This window comes from Glycine soja, chromosome 2 (assembly GCF_004193775.1).
Source record: "Glycine soja cultivar W05 chromosome 2, ASM419377v2, whole genome shotgun sequence".
NCBI classification, from domain to species: domain Eukaryota; kingdom Viridiplantae; phylum Streptophyta; class Magnoliopsida; order Fabales; family Fabaceae; genus Glycine; species Glycine soja.
The window spans coordinates 27878542-27900583 of record NC_041003.1 but is presented as its reverse complement, the minus strand read 5'-3'; the positions used below and the strand labels follow the sequence as shown (position 1 = coordinate 27900583).

Here is a 22042-nt window from a genome sequence, read left to right as displayed (position 1 = left end):
GGGTGTGTTGGTTTTCAACTTCTAGAGTAACGTTGGAAGCACCAACTAAACGCTTTTCAGGGGTCTTCATAACTTCATGAATGTCAGTTGTGATGGTGGGTGAAACCAGAATGGCCAATCTCCTTCTAAAGTTAGGTGACACTTGTTCCCGAGCAGTTGGTGCGTCAATTTCCTACCATGGTCAATGACAAGGTTAAGTATTTGTGTGAAACCCTAAGAATATATCAATACTACAAAATACATACAATGATGGTAAAAGAAATTATACACGTGCAATAAAGATGCAAGCTTGCTAGGAAGCTGTTATTGTCGGGATGTGGTTGGAGTTTTGTCTTTTTGAATAGAAGCTTCTTTTTCAATTGATGTCCCACGCACTCTTATTGTTTTTCACTTTATTTCCAGTTATGGGTGAAATTTTTGGCTGGCTACGCGTATAAATCTGCTGAGTCCTCCACCTGTTTTCCGTTGTGGCAAGGTAGAATCAAAATCATCCAGACAAATGGTCTATAAGTCACTTAAAATACTACTGTGTCTTATGGTGTTCATCATGATATATTCATCAGCACCACCTTCTGGTTGGTCACCAATGTTCGTCGGAGTGTCCAGCTGCATTGGTGAAGAAAGGTCTCCCTTGTTTGATTTTTCATGCTGACGTTTATTCTCACACTCACGGAGGTCCCTTATACCATACCGTGTAATAATGATCAATAGTGATAAAGTTCCCATCTTGGAGGTTAGTGTAGACACAACCATTTTCAGCTCCTAAAATATCATATCAAATTTCATTACTTTCATTGTTGTTTCCATCGCAACCGATAATAAATAATTTAAACCTTAATATCATGCATGGTAAAATATACAACATGACAACCAAAATAACACCTTCGTAGTATGAAGTAGTTCAAAGAATGCCTAACTCCTTAAGCACTGCATTGATGATCGTAGTTTGCAGTGCTGCCACCTGGTGATAAACACCATCGAAGTTAGGCATAGAACTATGGATATCGAAGGAGAAACATATGATATCATTTAACTCAAAGCAAGACAAAAGACCAACAAGCCAACACTCGCACTAGCATTTTGTTGATCTACTTCCAAAGCAGGGGTTGGAGTTTCATGTTCGAGCTGTTTGTTAGCTTCCATAGCCACCTTGACTTGCTTGTGCATGCTCATATCTCAACCGAAAACCAGAACACCATCACTCGAAAAGGCTTGACTCAGTAACGATGTTATAGCCACTTCAAATAACGATGAGCTTCAATGCCTTACCCATCCGAAAAACCATCTCCCATGACTGGTTGCGCTTATATGAAAATATCTCAACTTCTACATAGAGGTTCAGCGAAAGGAGAACTACTGCAAGCTTTTAGGAATGTTCAATTGCAATAAATGCTACTTTGCCCCAAGAATCTAGCTTTGTCTCTATGTAACGTTCATTTATGGAGGGAGGTGCAAAATACGAGCGTCGCTGAGGAGGAAAAACTAAAATTGTAGGGTCGCATTTTCGCTTTTAGGTGACGAGGTTTTTCTCTTTCACATATATTCCTTGTCTCGAAATAGAAATCATGTAGTCAACAGAAAACAAATACGTAGACTTAGTCTTATCGGTGCCTCCCTTATTATATTTTAAAAAAAATTGTAATAACACCAATCAGTCAAACTTGGTCAATATAATTACCCAAATAAATATATGGGTTATTGTTTACACTGGAATTTGGTAAACAACCGCTAGTCTAAGTTAATTGCTTGCGAGACCAACTAGTGAATCTCAGGAGCATGTCATTTGCGTGTTTGCTTTAAACATAAAACCGTTAATGTTCATCATTGCAACAAACACTCACTGGTTCGAAATTTGCAGAAAGTAAAATTGTTTAACAGAAATCGAAATGCTGGAAATAACTAGGCAAGGAAAGGAAAATTCTTTGACAGAATCGAAAAGGCTGGAAGTAAATTAACAAGGGAGGAAAATTGCAGAATGTAAAGGAGCAGTAAGTTCACTCGATCGAATGAATCATTTAAAAGACAGGAATTCTAAAGTGAAGCGTAAATTGCATTGCATTCGAAATGTAAAGTTTACAGAAATTTAAAATGGTTCACAAACAAACATACATTCTCCTTGTGTACTCGTTTCTCTCTGCGCTGGATACTTTGAGTGTATAAGGATTCTGTAGAAATGATTTGCGACCTTGAAATCTAACTAAAAATTGCTATATATAGGCATTCGAAAATAAACTGCCCTAACGGTCGAACACTATCCTAATGCCAAGTGTCCTGCCACGTACATCTCACATGCACATAACTGCTCCTTAGAACGGTTATCCACATTGCTCGAGATCGAACTGATTTGATGAAGATTTGTTCAGAAATTACGCTAAGTCCAGAACTCTTGCTGCCTCGACTTCGACTCGTCCATACACCAGTTCGAATTGCCCAATAGCTCGAAGTCCTCTTTCTTGTCTTAGCTTTGTACTTCGTAAATACTCCTTTGAACCTGAGAATTCCTTCTTAAAGACTCTCCTCTCTTTTCGATTCGAGCAGGTCCTGACCAGGCTCTTGCTTTGTAATACGCTTCGAACCTCGAGACGACATCCAATGCATACTTATAGCACATTTTAGCTCGTCGAAAATATGGGCTAACAAATTGCCCCCAAAAAATGTCTGCTTCGACTCGAGATCGAAGAAAGATGAGAAGTTGACATTTTTTCTCTTCTTCTAACAGTTTCCCTGGAACGACGTCATGATCGCACGTTCACTGTGTAACCGTCGCCTCGATCTCCATTACCCATCATTAATTCCACCTTTCTAGGCAGAGTGGGACACGTGTCACGCTGGGGAGTAAAAAGGGAAATCTGATGTGATTGATTTCTGACCCTTGATTCTTATTATATTATTTTCCCTTTTTTAAAGTAAAAACCTCCATAAATAGCGCCAAAAAACCTCAGAGAAACCCCTTCATCTTCTTTGCTTCCTAAACCCCGAAACCTTTCTTCTTCTCTGCTTCTGAAACCCTTCTTCTTCTTCCTTGTTTCCATTATTTCCGGCGAAACCTTCCTATTTCCAGATAATCGTTATTCCTCTCATCATCAAACTCACCGAATCTCTGAGTTCTGCCATTGTTCTCCGTGAACCCAAGCTCTCACTCACTGATTCTATCAGCTACCCAACCCTTCACGAGAAAATCATCCTTTTTCAGATTTCTCACAATGTCGCAAGGCCAAGCAGTTCCGTTTGCTGGGAAATGGCACCGTTTTACAGTCAGGAACGACGGAGAGAAGGTGGTTCCAGAACCACAAGGTGACGCCGAACACACAGAAATCTGGGAATCGGAGGTGATGATCCCTTTCGCAGTGGAAAGGACAGTTTACGCTTTCGGTGGACCTCTGCCAGACCAAGAGTCACTCTCGAGTTCAATGAACAAGGTATTCCCCTGCTACCCAACTTGCGAACCTAGGATTTTTGATAGTGAGCCTTACAACTTCAACTGTTTAAGCAAACCCCACAAACTCTTTCGATCCGCCCCGTCAATAGCCCATAGGGATTACATACCTTGGCTTGATCGAGTCGAACAAGCGTATGAGGATTTCTGGAAGACATATGGCATATTTGACTTAATACAATTCTCTCGATTTGGTCCTGAATATCGACCAGAAATGCTGATAGCAGCTATGCATTTTTTCGAGTCTTCTACCAACACCTTTCAATTTAAATGTGGTATGATGACCCCCACTCTCTTAGACGTAGCCGCTCTCACAGGCCTTAGGCCTAACGGAGAAACTTATGATCCCACTAAATCTAGTGATAATATTAAGCTAGTATATAAGGAGAACACCTTTTCCAAATATATAGCTGAACACAAAGGATCGGTCGAAGAGGAAGTCTCTGATGAAGAGCATGTAGCCTTCTTGACCCTATGGCTATCTCACTACGTCTTTTGCACAAAATCCTTGCAAGTAGCCAAAAGATTTATTCCAATGGCAATACAAATTCATGAAGGTCAGAGCTTTGGATTTGGACGCCTCTTGTTAGCAGTACTATACGAATCGCTTGGTGAGGCATGCGATGACCTGAAGAAATCGAAGGATGGGTCTTCCTTCTTAGTATCTGGGCCTATGTGGCTTCTCCAGTTGTGGCTTAATGCCACTTTCGAACAAGAAATGGGATTAATAATCCCACAAGATTATGCTGAAGAAGTTGCCAATCGCTCGATCGAAGGCCAGAGAGCACTTCGATTAACACCCAAGACCTTCGATCAAAACCCACAAAAGCTGTTCCTCAAGTACATGAAGATTTTTCTGAGTTTTGACAAGTTTCTTCCCCAACATGCTCCATTCATTAGTCGAGAGGTCGGCCCGGCCTGGTTCACTGACGATTTTCCTGCTGTCGATCCGGACAATGAAGAAGAAGTGAATGAAATATGGTCATTTTACTTGAATCCACAGATCCTGTCCTGTCGTACAGGTGTTCAATCGAACTATTTAGGCCTGGTTGGATACCAGCCTAATTTGGTTTCAAGACAATTTGGCCTCTCGCAGATCCGTCCCAAAAGCTTGTTCGAAGATCCTAGAGACGTCATAAGAGGGGCCAATCTTTCAGAAAAGACTTTCAAGAAATTTTTGAAGATTTCTCTTGATGAAAACTATAACCTGCATCCTTTTGAGTTCAACCATTCCCACTTCTGCACCATGGGATTTGTTACCTGGTGGGAGAAATATTATTCGGGCCGTTCGGTTGGAGACACAACTATCATGATCTCCAGACTTGAGAGTGGTTTTACACAACCAACGGTCGAGAATATCCGCTCAAACCTTCAAGCTCGAGGTACTAACTTTTGATTTTTCTAAATTGATATGTATTTTTGCCTTTTCTAATATTCTTACTTTCAGGCAAAACAATCATGACAAAGAAAATTGCTGAAACGTCTCGAGCTGATGTGAGACCCAAGAAACCCACTGGGGTGAAGATCCAAGAATGGAAACAAGAAGAGAAGGTAACTCTTCTGAACTTATCTTTTACTCTTAACGTCTTTGCCTCATATTTCTTTATTTTTTCAGAATCATAAGAAAGATGATAGCACCGAGACTACCACGACCTCAAAACGCTCGAAGCGTGTGGTCATCGAATTCGACGAAGAAAAAGATGCAAGTTTTATTCCTAATGTCAATATTATAACTCTTTTAAGTCTATATTCTGACATTTCTTTTCCCTCATAACACAGGAAGAAGAGGAAAGACCTCTTGTAAGAAAAAGAAAATCACCTGAGACTTCGACCAAATCTGCTGACCAAACAGAGGCAGGCGATTCCCAGGCTCAAATGCCTAAGAAGAAAAAGAAAGTGAAGCAGATCGAGCCTGAACCTTCTGTGACGGTCGAGGGTGGTGAGCCAGTCAGGAAGAAAAAGAAGAAGACCAAGTCTTCAAAAGAACAAGGTGAGAATCAACCTGTTGACGTCCAACCACCTTCGACTGATGTTGGCGGCGCTGAAACAGAAACTATTCCCTCTATTGCTGAGATGGGCAACCTTGTCGAACAACCGGACTTACCACAAGAACACCCTACCGTCGAGGTATCATTCTTAATATGATTTTAATCATAACTAATACGAAACTATTTGTTAACCTTTTCCATGACAATTCGAATCAGGTACAACAAAATGTTTCTGTAGAAGAAATACCCTCATGTGCTCGAACCTCTCCTGCTCCTGAGACGGATGCAGTGAATGTTGAGGAACAGGGTGAAGGTCAAGGTATTGGACCCAGCAGTCCTCAGGGATCGAGTCAGAGAAGTTCATCTGAAGAACACTTTTCCGATGAAGAGGCCATACAAGAGGCTGAAGCTGGAGGTTCAGACATTTTCCCAGCGTCTTCGACATCTAAGCTTTCCGCTAGCATAGGGATCGCAGAGGATACATTCATTCAAATGCAAGACGAAGACCCTGCTGCAGCCCTTCGACTCCTGCTGAACACCAGTCAAGCCAACACCTCAAGTGAAAAGAATCCTGGTGCTTCGTCCTCATCTGATGCTGATATAACCTCTACAGTACGCCAAGATTGCCTGCTTTTGAAGTTATCAATGGAATACGCACGGGCAGACGTACTTAAATCCATTGAAGAGAACCCTTCTGCTGCTTTTGGGCACCTGAACTTTTTGAAGAAATTGCATAACCCCCTTACTTCTGATGAGATTCTGGGCAAAGTTATACAAATCGAGTCCATTATCGATCAATTTGCAAATACTGTGCAGAAAAAACGCGAAAATGGCGCCAGACTCGATGCCCAGAAACAGGCACATATCCTTCTGCTCGAGAAAGCCCGAGCGGCTCAATGTGAAGTCGAGCGTCTCACCAAAGAGGCGAAAGAAGGATCTTCTGAGATCAAAGCCTGTGATGATAACATCTCCTCCTGGGAGGCAACTATTACAAATTTGCTGTCTCAGGTCGATGATCTAAGGCAGAAAATTGTAACAGAGCAGGCCAAACGCAAAGAACTCCAGGAGAAGGCTGCTGATTCGATTCAGAAGCTGGTTGCCGAAAAAGGGAGGGAAGGCCTGAAGGCCTTTAGTGCATCTCAAGCGGTAGCAGATGAGGCGAGAGCTATGGAGAGTGCTGACCAGGTTTTGAGCAAAGAGATGGCCACCTTGAAGAAACTATATGAGGACTTAGTCATGCATTAGTAGAACTTATAATTTCTTTATTTCGAATTCTGTATTTCGATTCTACTTTTGATGTAATATTGACACATGCCCTTTTGTGGCAATTTTACTGTTATCGCCATTTTTATGTTTCCATTATTTCTGTCTATTCTATGCTTATTTTAACTTCGAGCAATGTTGGTTTATATTTTTTCAAATATTTACCATTTATACTCAAAGTACGTTTCTGAGGGATTAATTCCTCTAATTCATAAGCACCATTCGAATAGATCTGAATTATTTTAAACGGTCCTTCCCAATTTGGGGACCATTTGCCCAAAGCTCGATCCTTACTATCCATGGGCAGGATAACCTTCCAAACTAAATCTCCAACATTAAAAGTTTTCGACTTCACTTTCTTATTATAAGCTTTAGCAACTCTTTCTTTTTGTTTAGTCAAGACTTCTAATGCTCTTAATCTCTCCTCGTCTAAATCAACTAACTCATCTGACATCATTTTCCAATAATGGTCGATCGGAATGTCCATTTGTTTTTGTACTCTAGCTGATTGCAAATGTATTTCGACCGGAAGTATAGCATCGTGCCCATAAGTCAGTCGAAATGGGGTAGTATTAGTTGATTCCTTAGGAGAATTTCTACATGCCCATAGAACTTGATCTAACGTTTTATTCCAATTCCTTGGCTTTTGGGCAATGTGTTTTTTAATCAAGTTAATTACAATCTTATTGGCTGCTTCGACCTGACCATTTGCTTGCGCGTAATATGGTGTTGAGGTTAATAATCGAAAGCCAGTTTTTTGGGCAAATTCTTTCATTTTTCGTCCAGTAAAAACTGAACCTTGATCAGTGGTAATTGTTTCGGGAATACCAAACCTATAAATAATATAATTTTGAATGAAACTAATTACTGCTTCCTGATCAACATTTGGCAAAGGGACTGCTTCGATCCATTTTGTAAAGTAATCGATACCAACTATAATATAACGCTGGTTCTTAGAAGAAGCAGGCTTGATTTCGCCAATTAAATCCAAAGCCCATCCTCTGAAAGGCCAAGGTTTGATTATGGAGTGTAACTCACTAGCAGGTACATGCTGTATCCCTGCATGCTTTTGGCATTCCTGACAGCCTTTAGCAAATTCTATGCAGTCTTTTAACATCGAAGGCCAATACAAACCTTGTCGAAATAAAAGCCATTTCATTTTATGGCCTGCTTGATGTGATCCACAAGCCCCACTGTGAACATGGGAAACTGCTAAGTACGCTTCTGATTCATTTAGACATTTTAACAACACTCCTTCTGCAGTCTTTTTAAACAAATCATTTCCCATAATCACGTAATTTAAGGCCCTATATTTAATCTTTCGAGCCACATTGCCTATTGGATTTTCCAAATATTCAATAATGGACTTTCTCCAATCATTATCTAACATATTGTCAATGGCCAAAATTTGAATTTTTTCCTGAAGATCATTCATACTTTCATCTTCATTATTTTGTGGTATACTTGCCCCCACAAGTTTTGGCATTGGCAATTTAGTGCTTAATGGCTCTGGTAACACCAGTTTATCTTTTATTTCGATCAACTGAGTTAACTTTTCCTTCGACATTTTGTACCCTGAAGCTATTTGGGCTAAATCATTTGCTTCTCGGTTTTCTTGTCGAGGTACATGCTCAATGTTAATATAATCGAAATGATTCAGAAGAGAACTTGCTATAACAAAATATTTTGCTAAGTGTTCATTAACACATTTGTATTCTTGTGTTAATTGCCTCAACACTAATTCTGAATCACCTCTTATATTAACATTTCTTGCCCCCAGGCTAATTAAAATTTCAAGGCCTGTAATTAGAGCTTCATACTCAGCCTCATTATTAGAACAAAGCCCTTTGATTTTATACTTGAATTTAGTTGGAATTTTATTGGGGGATATTATTAAAACTCCAATTCCAGTTCCATGTTTGTGTTTCGAACCATCGAAATACAAAATCCATGGCTCTGTATCGACATAGTCTTGCGACATTTCGACCACTGAGTGATCTACAATAAAATCTGCCACAATTTGACCCTTAACAGATTTCAAAGGCTTGTACGTTAAAGAATATTCTGTTAATGCTAAAGCCCATTTTCCAATTCTACTGTGTAAAATCGGTTTTGACAACATGTGCTTAATAACATCATAATGAGAATACACATAAACATCAACAGGCTTTATATATTGCTTAAGTTTTGCACAAGAGAAATACAGACAAAGACAAAGTTTTTCTATGGCAGTATATCTAGTTTCTGCATCATTTAGTACACGACTAAGATAATAAATTGCATGTTCTATGCTATCATCATCTTCCTGAGCCAACATGCTACCAATGGTCTTGTCAGACGCAGCAATATACAATTTCATAGACTTGTTTCGACTAGGAGGCATTAACACAGGAGGCTTGATCAGATATTCTTTAATTTCATCGAAAGCCTTTTGATGCTCTTCATTCCATTTGAATGGTTCATCTTTCTTGAGTCGAAGTAATGGCGAAAAAATCTGAGCTTTGCCACTTAGATTCGAAATGAATCGCCTCAAGAAGTTGATTTTTCCTAGCAAAGACTGAAGCTGTTTTTTAGTCGAAGGAGGCTTCGTCTCAAGAATAGCCTTTGTCTTATTTTGATTTATCTCAATGCCTTTTTTATGCACCACAAAACCAAGGAAATCTCCTGCACGCACACAAAAAGCACATTTTAATGGATTCATTTTTAATCCATGTTTCCTCATTCGTTCGAAAGATTGCCTAAGATAATCCAAATGGCTATCTTCTGAGGAGGATTTGATGATTATATCATCAATATAAATTTGCATAAATGTGTCAATAAAATCATGAAACATGGAATTCATAGCCCTTTGATAAGTGGCCCCAGCATTTTTCAACCCAAAGGGCATAACCACCCATTCATAAGTGCCTAAAGCACCAGGGCATCGAAATGCTGTTTTCGACACATCATTTTCAGCAATAAATATTTGGTTATAACCAGAATAACCATCTAACATGCTTAAAAATTCGAAACCAGCTGCCGAATCTACCAACATTTCCGCTACTGGCATAGCATATTCATCTTTAGGTGTAGCATTATTTAAATCCCTAAAATCTATGCATACTCTAAGAGTTCCATTCTTTTTAATGACAGGGACTATATTTGCTAACCATTCGACATACCTGGCAGCTCTGATGAATTTACACCTCAGCAGCCTTTCGATCTCTTCCTTGATCTTGGACATGATTTCTGGTGCGAATCTTCTTGGTAGTTGTTTTACTGGTCTTTTTCCCTCCTTAATAGGTAACTTCATTTCGACCATTTTTCTGCTTAACCCAGGCATTTCGTGGTAATCCCAAGCAAAACAGTCTTTAAACTCTCTAAGAAGAGGCACCAGCTTTTCTTTTAAACTTGAGGTGATATTGGCACTGATATAAGTTGGCCTTTTAATCGAGCCATCTCCAATATCGACCTCTTCCAAAGGATCTTGAGCCTGCATCTTTGGCGCCTCACTTATGGGATTTTTCTCAAAACCCAGCGGCTCATCATCATAAATACAATCCAGTCTTCGATCCTTTGTTTCTTTGTTTTCATGATCTTCGATCTTGGCTTCAACTGCCATATTTTGTTGAAATTCAGCCTCAAAGGCCGTATTTAGTCTATTTTCGGCCATATAAGCCGTAATTCTGGCCCATGCAGTGGCCTCAGTCATATTAATCTTCATATATATTCCACCCAGTTGGTGGAATGACTCCATCTTCAGAGGGAACAGCATTAATTTCCTCCCTCTCCCATATAAACCCATAGGTAGGATGGAGTTTGACAGAGTGGACAACATTGTCACTCGATTCGACAACAGCCTCCTTGTCACCACAAGGCGCTATGTTAGCCAACTTTTTGTCAAAGGTTTGTGCAGTAACATTATCGACCTCTGACTTATAGAAGCTTTGATCCGCCTCTATATTTTCCACAATCCCATCCTCCCTCCAGATAATGAGCTTCTGGTGAAGGGTGGATGGCACAGCTCCAACTCCATGAATCCACTCCCTTCCTAATAGCAAGTTAAAATTAGCCTTAGACTGTATCACCAGGAAAAGAGTTGGTCGAACTATACTGCCTACAGCAACATCTACTTGAATGGCTCCCAAAGAATAGCCAGTTTTACCCTCATAATTCGAAAGCACAATGTTGTGGGCAGATAGATCAGTGTCATGTTTCCCGATCTTGTAGAGCATAGATCGAGGCATTAAGTTGACAGCCGCTCCTCCATCAATGAGCACTTTGTTGATTCCAACATTCTCAACTTTTGCTCTGATGAAAAGAGGTTTGAGATGACTTTTCATCTGAAAATCTGGCTTTTCGAAATAAGCTAATTGCTCTTCCACACAGCCATTATTCATAACATAGTAACATACTGGCTTTGGGTCAGCCATATCAAAATGATCGAACTCACTTTCGATCTCAGTAACTTCAGATTGGACATCATATTCAGATGGCAAGATAGATACCACACAGATGACATCGAAATCTGGCTCAGAATCCAGTAGATCCTCATCCTCCATCTTGTCTTCATCCACTGGAGGCAGGAGTCTCTCCTTTACTGGCCTCCTAGATACTTCTTTATATTGGCCCATTTGCGGGTTCTGCTGGGCCAATTTCTTCTGACGCTGGAACCTACGCCATTGGGTCCTCGTCATAGGATTCTTTCCTTTGTAATTGTTCCTATACGAGTACCTATTGGCCTCCTGTGGGCCAATTTGCTTCGTTCCACTCGAACCACCTACTTCCATAATCCCTTTGTTGAACCTTATGAGTCCCTGGTGCATCCATTTTTCGACCGGCACTGAACCAGGAGGAGCGAAAGTATTCCTTCGACCCGACTTCTGATTAGTATTCGACTGCACCATAACTCTTTTGCCTTTATCGAAACGTTGGTTCTGCCTTGCCCCCTTGTTAACAACTTGGTATTTCTTGAGGCCCTCAGTAGCCTCCTTATCACATACTGCACTGCAGCGAGGGCAGAGCATCACAATCTTGTTTTCGAGTTTGCATCTGTTCAAGAAATCAATTAACTCCTCCTCAGCCTGAGGATAAACAACCTTCATCTGTTCGTTGTAATCCTCTTCAGATACATCCTGAACTTGCACATGGGACACCTCCATTGTTTCGACCATCATTATTTCTTGGGGCTCCGCATAGAGAGTTTCGGCAGCTTTGGATGTTTCAGCATTTGCCTGAACAACCTTTGGTTTCTCACCAAATTTTAGCCTTCCTTCGTCAAGAGCCTTTTGAACCAAATCCCTGAAAAGAATACAACGTGAGGTTTTATGGCCAAGGAAATTATGAAATTTACAATAACCCCTTTTTTTCTGTTGTTCGATTGGGGGTACTTTCAAGCCCTTAGGAACAACAATCTGGCCATCTGTGACTAATAAATCAAATATTTCATCACATTTAGTTATGTCAAATGTATAAGTTTTAGACATAAATTTATCATTTTTAGGTTCAACAGGGTTTTTTCCATTGGAAGGTCTAAGGAGTTTACAAACATAAGGAGGTCCAGGTTTTAATTCTGCTAAATCAACCTCACTGTCTTCGATATCTTCATATATAATATCGAACTCCTGGTCACTGTCATTGGTTTCGATATAAGCAACATTTTCCTTCTTGTGGAATTTAGAATTTCTAGCCTTTTCGGCCTTCAACCGTTCGAGTTGTCGAACTCTATCAGCCAATTGAGCCATATCCCTTAAATACTGGGTATCTAATTTCTTTCTAATCGAATAGTCTAGGCCACCAGCAGCCATTTCGACTAATTCATGTTCAGGGACTTGGGTGAAACACCTTGCCTTTAAGAGTCTGAATCTGTTCAAATAATCATCAATTGATTCAAGTGCCTTGCGTCGAACGCTGGCTAACTCTTTAAGGCTGATCTTAGACTGTCCCATATAAAATTGCTCATGGAAAATCCTTTCCAATTGGTTCCAATTATGTATGGAATGAGGAGGAAGGGTTGTAAACCATGTAAAAGCATTTTTAGTCAAGGAACTAGGGAAAAATTTCATTCTTAAATTTTCATTATTAGCCAAATCCCCTGCTTCGACCAAATATCTAGCAACGTGTTCGACAGTGGACTCATTTGTCTCTCCCGCAAACTTGGTAAACTTAGGGATTTTCACACCCCTTGGTAATTCTGTCTGTAACACATACTCAGATAATGGAGACACAAAATTAGGCCTGTGTAAGCCTAAGTTCAAACCATTCTGCACCAAAATCGTTTCGACCATTTGGGCTAGGTTATTCTGCATATCGAAACGGTTTTGTTGAATATTCCCTATTACTTCATCAGCATTTTGGTTCCTATTTACCAATACTATACCAGGGTTTGGTTCGACCTGTTGGACTGGTGGCTCTATGCGTGCCGCTGGTTGTGGTGCTTGAGCCATTTGCATCCCGGGGTTATTAGGCATCTGTATCTCTTGGACAGGCGCCTGTATTTGGATCTGTCGAATTGGTGGTTGTTGTATGGGTGGTGCCCCAAAAAAGTCAGCAATTCGACTTATTTGATTTGTTAACGTTTGGTAACTGTCATTTGTATTTTGAATTAAAGGGTTAATAACAGTTCCTATTTGTTGTGTTAACATGTTAACCATATCATGGTTACTTTCATCCATTTGTTGTCTGAGTGACAAAACGGATGTATTAGTTAAATGTTGCGGAATTACCCTACCTTGATTGCCCGCTACAGATCCTGATGGAGAGGACATATTAAGATTCTCTATGTTTGGTTGAGAATTTTGCAACCCTACCATCAAAGATGTAGGCATGCCATATAGAGGGTTTTGAGGCGGTCGAAAGGGACTTCCACTGGGATTCCCTAAACTAGGGTTGTTCCAAGGGGCAAAAGCAGACGCTGACGTGGTCGAACTTGCCAACGTCATGTTGGTCATGGGAGAGGTTACCCCTGTCTGATTCATAACCGTCGAAGCGGTTGAACTAATCGTGCCAACAGTTTGGTCAGGAATTGCTCCTATACCAGAATTTATATTGGCATTACTGACAGATGTTTGCGTTGGTTGCCCCTCCATATTTGGAAGGTCATTGTTTCGATTGCTTGGGGGTGGTCTAGCCATCCTTGTACGAGTTTTGAATTCTGTTAAGTGTGGAACAGATTTCCCACTTCTTAAATGCATACAAAATCAAAACAATTAAGAAGGCAATAAACCAACTGCAACAAACAAAACTTTAAAAATAATTTAAAACCAAAACACACAATTGACCGGTCCCACTGGGCGTGCCAATTTGTTTACACTGGAATTTGGTAAACAACCGCTAGTCTAAGTTAATTGCTTGCGAGACCAACTAGTGAATCTCAGGAGCATGTCATTTGCGTGTTTGCTTTAAACATAAAACCGTTAATGTTCATCATTGCAACAAACACTCACTGGTTCGAAATTTGCAGAAAGTAAAATTGTTTAACAGAAATCGAAATGCTGGAAATAACTAGGCAAGGAAAGGAAAATTCTTTGACAGAATCGAAAAGGCTGGAAGTAAATTAACAAGGGAGGAAAATTGCAGAATGTAAAGGAGCAGTAAGTTCACTCGATCGAATGAATCATTTAAAAGACAGGAATTCTAAAGTGAAGCGTAAATTGCATTGCATTCGAAATGTAAAGTTTACAGAAATTTAAAATGGTTCACAAACAAACATACATTCTCCTTGTGTACTCGTTTCTCTCTGCGCTGGATACTTTGAGTGTATAAGGATTCTGTAGAAATGATTTGCGACCTTGAAATCTAACTAAAAATTGCTATATATAGGCATTCGAAAATAAACTGCCCTAACGGTCGAACACTATCCTAATGCCAAGTGTCCTGCCACGTACATCTCACATGCACATAACTGCTCCTTAGAACGGTTATCCACATTGCTCGAGATCGAACTGATTTGATGAAGATTTGTTCAGAAATTACGCTAAGTCCAGAACTCTTGCTGCCTCGACTTCGACTCGTCCATACACCAGTTCGAATTGCCCAATAGCTCGAAGTCCTCTTTCTTGTCTTAGCTTTGTACTTCGTAAATACTCCTTTGAACCTGAGAATTCCTTCTTAAAGACTCTCCTCTCTTTTCGATTCGAGCAGGTCCTGACCAGGCTCTTGCTTTGTAATACGCTTCGAACCTCGAGACGACATCCAATGCATACTTATAGCACATTTTAGCTCGTCGAAAATATGGGCTAACAGTTATATTAATTCAACTAACGTGGATTATATTAATTCACATAAGGTGGATTTTAAAATTGCACACAAAGGATGCGATAGTATGTAAGGGATTGCGTATTATATAGTAACCAATTAGACCCCATTTTGTTGGTGTCTTTTTAAATTTGCCTTAATTTTAGAACATTGACTACATTCGTAAACCTCGTACTCGTGAGAAAGATGGGAATTCCATGTCCATATTTAGCAACATTAAATCAGTTATTAGAAGGTTCGAATTTAATTATGAAATTTAGTCACTTAATGGAGAAATTCGAACATGTTCTTGTATTTGTTGTCAAATAATAATACTGTGTTACGACATAGGTACCCATTTAACTTAATACAGAGGCAAATCTTAATTTAATGCGAAGGCAAATCTTAATTTAATGCGAAGGCAAATCTGAATATAGTGCAAACCCCAACCATGTTTAAGAAAACATGACTCGAACTTGCATCATTGAATACTACAAAGAGAACTGCATTATGCACAAAGCAGATTGAAAAATAACTAAAAAACAAGGAACAAAACACTTAATCCTAGATAGGATTAAAATCTAATGTATTAACTTAAGTCTTGCCCTCATCCACTACTTGTTTGTACCACGTCTACCACCCACATTTACTGATCTTCACTCGTTGCTCTTCGTTCGCTGACGAAGTTGGTCATACAAGAATGTCGCCCGCAATTGTAACTGCATGTTCTCATTCTTTAGCAGCTGCACCTTTGCTTGAAGGGTGGTCACACTGTAGTAGTTGAGATCTCGAATACACTTACCAGAAGCTGAAAGAAGGGTCTGAAGGAAGAAGACATACGTCTTCTTGTGCATCGTAGTCTGTCAACGCATATCTTCTAACATGAGAAAGTTGGTTGCCATCAAAACTCCTTATGAGTGTCCCACAATACCTTCGAAACTCTACTTCGTCGTTGAACTTAATGTCGGAAAGCACTATAGAAGGTGCAGGGATATTCAAGGAAGTACACACTTGACGGAGCCATTGTTTCATACAATGTTGTTGAAAAAAACCTTCATTCCTGGTTTTTAATGCAAAGGATGGTCCACTCCTCCCTGCCATGAAGAAACCCAACCAAACAAATTGTGCTTTACATGGTATAGGCTGTTCGAATACCCAAGAACTTGTGCTTTACACTCATCCCAGGTGGAGTAGATTCTTGGCTGTCGACCTAGAGACATCATAGAACTTTCCGTGGTGCGATTGCATCTTGTCTATGAAAAATTGGACGCTAGTGCTTGGCAGTATTTGTGTATTCCAACTATGAGTGGTGATATTTATAAGCAAGCTAAGCTTTTGCCTTGTGTTAATGACGGTAGTTGGGTACATGAATGTGTGCATATACTTTACTTCCATATTTAATACTATAAAGATATGTATTAGCAAATGTAACCATAGCATAATATGTGTGAATTAGGAATAAAAATTATTTTGTACTCTTTTTTCACTCATATATAATTAAAAATAATTAATTTTACATTAATTAGTTTATATCATTTAATTTTATTAATCTCAAGTAAAAATAAAATTATTTATATAATATTGTTGATTAAAACTTATTATCATGAATAAAAAAAGTTATTGAAAATAAAATTAAAATTAAATGAAGAGTATTTTAGAAATGATAACATTAAATAAAATATAATTAGTTAAATTTATTTATATTTAAGTCTAACATATAAGATCAATTTTTGTTTATATGAAGTATTAATTTTTGTTTATCAATAATAATTGAGGTTAGTATTCAACTTCTTTTAATAAAATAATGTATATTTGATTACACGTGTCACATTTTGATTCAATTGTTCATTTGATTTTCATAACAAAACAAAATTATACTTTTGTTCTTTCATCTTCAAACTAAAAAAAATAAAAATGGAAAACTATTGAAATGATAGTATAATAAAGAAAAGTCAAATAAAACTTGTAAGATTAAATTTATAGCTTTATTTATATGCTTTCTAAAAAATATGCATAGAATAGAAAATCAACAGGCAAATAAAATTGAAGTCGTTACAGCATATACCTCAGTGGCTGCACTTCAGATTTTAGAAGGATTGTCTCCTTTTTCCTAACTTAGCCGAATTAATGTCAAGTCCATTACATCTATTATCAACTTGCGGTATTCGGATCCGGAGAACTCTCCTAACTTCTATTTTTATTTTACTTTTTTCTCATTATGTTTAACTCCATTCATTTCTTCGTCAAACTTTTCCATATCCATTTGACCCTATTATCTTAGTTAAGTGTGGGATAAGGCATGGGTATTGTGGCATTCGAATGATTTTTGCGCATCTGGCGTCTTTTATTATTATTATTATTATTATTATTCTTGAATTTTTAAGTTACCTTATTTCTTTCATTTCTCTCATGTCCATTTGAACCTATAGTTTGACTCGAGTGTTGGATGAGGTTTGGGTATTTTGGCATCTGAATCATTTTCACGAATTTTCTGTCCCATTTTTTGAAGAAAAAAAATGGCTGATTGTGCTGATATTATGAGTTATATCTTAGTTTGTGGTTTGTGTGTTTTGGTTTTCGATTCAAACAACAAGCTTTTTATATTGTGTTAGGGTTTGATTGTTATATTATAATGTCATAGCAACCACATGTTTTCTTTCCTATTTTAATTTTGTGTTAGTGTTTTATGTTTTTTATTTCAAAGTTTTTGCATTTAACACTTTGATTGACAGCTTTTGTTTCTTTATGTTGTAGGTGAATCATTAGAGTTTGCTACATCCGTAATATATAGCTACATCACAGGTTTGCAATAAATGACCTAATTTTGGTGTGCTAAAAGTGAAGTTACCATATTTCCTTGATATCTTTTTTTTTCCAGTTTGGGTTGGTATGTAAACATGATTCTATTATTTCTTTTGGTAGAATGCTTATAGGTTTTGTAAATCAGTTTGTTTTGTTGTGCTTTAAGTTAAGTTCATTGTGATGTCTTCAAACTCTATATTTTTGTGGAGCACTTTGTTTTGGTGTACTAAAAGTGGAGTTAGTTCTAACATCTTGATACCATACAAAGCTTGCGTGTTCCTCTAAATCAGTTTGTTTTGTTGTGGTAAAAGTAAAGTTTATTATCATATCTTGAAACCATATATGTTTCCATAACTTAATTTGTTTTGGTGTGCTAAAAGTGAAGTTCAATTAATTTTAAATGTATTTAATCATATCACATCATGTTTTATTATCAATGTAATATAAAAGAGTTTATTCAACTGATTATTTTTATCAGTTTCAATTTGAGAAGTTTATAGCCAGTCATGAACCGTAAAATCAGCTCCATTATGAAGATTAATGATGAAAAGGAAACATAGAGAATTGTTGTTTGGGTTGTTAACATGCGGAATATACCAAGGTCTCCCAAATATACCATTGAAATGATCTTAATGGATGACAAGGAAAAATGTATATGTATTATATTTTTTGTTGATTTGACTCTATACAATATTTGGATTTGATCTTTTGTGGCTCTTAATTCAACGATTACTATTTTGAGTTTTACTATTGTATAGGGTGATAAAATTATTGGTCAATTAAGAATGTTGACCATGAAAAGTGGGAAGATTCTGTTAATGTTGGTGCTACTTACATTGATACAACCATGCATTCAAATTGAGTTTTGTCAAAAGGACTAAGATTAAAGAACATGACTTACCTGACATACCTAAAAATCTGTTCAATTTCACAATGTTTGTTGATGTGATGAATGGGAGTGCATGTCCTAATTACTTAATAGGTAAGAATAAAGAATTAGTTTCCACTTAAATTATATTTATAATTTCTGTTGTTGCTGATTTTTATTTTTTTCTTCTTCTTCTTTTGAATAGATGTTATAGGGGAGTTAGTTGAAATTCTGCAATGGCATTTAGAAGGCAAGCCCAAAAATCACTACTAGAAAATAAGCTTTTAACATTGGTTATTTAGGACTTTCAATATCGGTTATTAACCGACGTTGAAAGTATTATCGTTAACATCAGTTTTTGAAAACCGATGTTAACATAAAATTACAACATCGATTATTTAAATAACCAATGTTATATAATAAGAATTACGAAAAGAAAAAGGTATATATGTTCATACCAATGTTGGCAGTTAACATCGATTTTCTAAAAAACTGATGTTAAACATTGGCAGTTAACATCGGTTTTTTAAAAAACAAAGCAACAATCCAATCCAATAAAGAACTCAATAACCACCTATAGTAATGAATCATACCATAAGGTGGAGGTATGAATAGTTGTGCAATAACATACAAAAGCAAACACAAACATTGAAACACTCAAGTGAGTTCGAGTATATTTGTTTTTCTCACAAAGATGGTGAGAACACTGTCTTGTGACAAAAGTGGAATGAGGAAAGGTACTTGGACTCCAGAGGAAGATATGAAGTTAATTGCTTATAACACTAGTCAAAATTACCATGAAGCAATTAAACGTTGATATTGTGCTGGTGCGATATTCAAACTTTGTCCAAAAGAATCTTCCTCGTTTCCATTGTTTTTTGTTGCTTCATGGACTGCATTTGTAGTGATGTTGTTGGCAACAACTCCACTGGATGCATGATTATGGTATCCTGGCCTTTCGGGATAGCGAGGATGCCTAGGAGGTTGTCTGTGCTTGCTGTAACAAAACAAGCTAAAACATGTATGTGCCATATTGTTATAATAGTAGCCATGTAGTTCCCAACAACATATGTTCTTAATTCGATTAATGATTTTGGCACTATCTAGGAAGAGGCAGTGACTACAAAGCTTTGTCCAATACATTTTTCCAGTCAAATCTCTTATTTTGAAACAGGAAACAGCCAAACAATATTTCGTCTATACCAAATTGCCCAAATAATGGTAAAATGCAGTTCCACAAGCTATCAATTTCGATGGATTAGATCCCTAGAGATGTCAATGATTTGGGCCATTACAGTTCCACATGTGTAATACTTATTAATTCTTGTATATCTTAATGTTTCTTTAAGTCATAAAGTTTAATTAACTGAATTCACGAATGTTCTATGGTGAAATATATATTATTTTATTTTATTGGTAAAATGCAGATTTTAGCACACTGAAGTTGAAATCATCTTTTATGTTTTGGGCATAATTTTCCTTCGGTAACAATAATAATGATTATTATTATTATAGTTACATTTGAGTTCTAACACATGTTCTCACTTTAGAACCAATTATATAATGGTTGGCAGTGCATTAGCATAACATAACCCATCTCTGATGGCTCTTTTTGTTCCCACTGCCACTGCTACTCTGCCATTCAAATGTATAATTGATTCCCACTCTTCAAAGCCAAATACTCTATTCTCATCCTCACCAAAAAAATTGAACACCACCCCCACCTTAACCTCATATTACAAGTACAAGTAGCTGATTCTGGCAAGTGGGGGAGCATGGTTTCACTTTTCCCAGGTTTTATAACTAAAGGTAGCGATGTTCTGAAGCTCAACGTGGAGCTCTATGAAGCAATTGCACCACTTGACCGAGGTGTCGAGGCTACTTTATTGACCAATATTAGTGGCAAACAAAGCAACTTTATAAACATAACACACTCAGACCTCATAAATTTGTAATAGCTAACAAATTTTGCATTCAATATCAGTTATTTATAAATAGAACACACTTAGACCACACTTAGTTATTTATAAATAGAACACACTCAAATCTAAAACTATCAGCAACGCAGTACGTACCTTAATCGTGGCAGTGACGAACCCCAACTCGTTTGTAGGTTCAGTAGCGCAGTTGCAGGTTCAATGTGAGACGACAGTGTGAGGAGGAGGAGACATATAAGGATAGTTAACCAAGTTGAACCTCATTATCATTCCCCACCCAAAATCTTATAAACTTCAATGGCTCAATGAGCAAGGGGAAATGATAGTTAACCAACAAGTGAAGGTACCTTTCTCCATTGGGACATATAAGGATGAAGTTAATTGTGATATAGTTCCCATGGAGGCAGGGCATATTCTTTTAGGAAGGCCATGACAATTTGATAGAAAGATCATTTACAAACTCCTAACTAATGAGATTACCCTTACCCATCTTGGCACTAAATTTGTGTTGCATCCTCAAACACCTTCACATGTAGCTAAGGATCAAGTACAAATAAAACTCAAATGGAATGAGGAAAAGAATAGAAAAAGAAAAGAAGAACAACATTTAATGGTTAAGGAGGAGTGTGAAGAGGTAAGTGTCTCTTCCAAGAGGTTAGCTAAGGAAAGTTATTTTTCAACAAAGATAAACATTAAAGAAACTTCCCTTCTTAAACAACCTCCACATATTCTCCTTTGTAAAAGAACACTTGTTAGCACTGCCATACCTCTTGAACAAGGTTATTCCTCAAGTAAATGAGTTGTTGGATGGGGGTTTGGTTTGTAAGAGCTTAAATACTTGTGTTTTGTTGGTGTCCAAAATAGGTATTATGAAGCACTAAATCCCTATGATAGGTGGTATGATGAATGTGTTGAGTGGTGCAACCCTCTTTTATAAAATCACCCACGCATCTAACATCTTCATGATTCACATACATAAGGACTCATTAGATAGGTTTGTTCTTATTTTTGGTTTCAATACAAACCTAGGTGCTCATATAGGACACCTTAGGTTTGTCATACTTTTTGGTAGGAGTAATCAACATGAAAATACAGAAAAAGGTATGTTTTAATGCATTACTTTTCTTAATTTTTAAATAGTGATCAAGGGATTCCTAAGGACCCTAAGAGAATAAAGGTCATTCCTGAGTGGCCCACTCCAGCAAGTATAAGGGAAATTTGGCGCTTCGATGACTTAACAAACTTTTACAAAAGGTTTGTCCCATATTTTTCTATATTTGTAGCACCACTCATTGAGTTGGTAAGGAACCATGTTCCCTCATGGGAAGATGCCCAGGAAAGGGGTTTTCAGACCTTACCCTACTCTAACATATCCAACACCACTAATATATATGTTCTTATTCTTTTTACAATTGTTGAGGGAATAAGCCCAGAGTTTCAAGAACCTCTAGATTTGAGGTCAAATCCTTTTCAATGGGGAGGTATGATGCAATCCTACCCCTTAAGAGCATTGGATAGAAGACTCAAAGAAGAT

The 22042-nt window shown here is 37.8% G+C and overlaps 1 protein-coding gene across 1 annotated transcript; it reads left to right on the top strand.

Moving 5' to 3' along the window:
* Positions 1–2583: 2583 nt before the first annotated feature.
* On the top strand, positions 2584–6669 carry LOC114374473. The gene is made up of 5 exons (XM_028332117.1): positions 2584–4818; positions 4884–4987; positions 5052–5138; positions 5216–5563; positions 5641–6669. Exons 1-5 carry the CDS (start codon positions 3204–3206, stop codon positions 6667–6669), a joined length of 3183 nt encoding a protein of 1060 aa, XP_028187918.1. The 5' UTR covers positions 2584–3203.
* The last annotated feature ends 15373 nt before the right edge of the window (positions 6670–22042 follow it).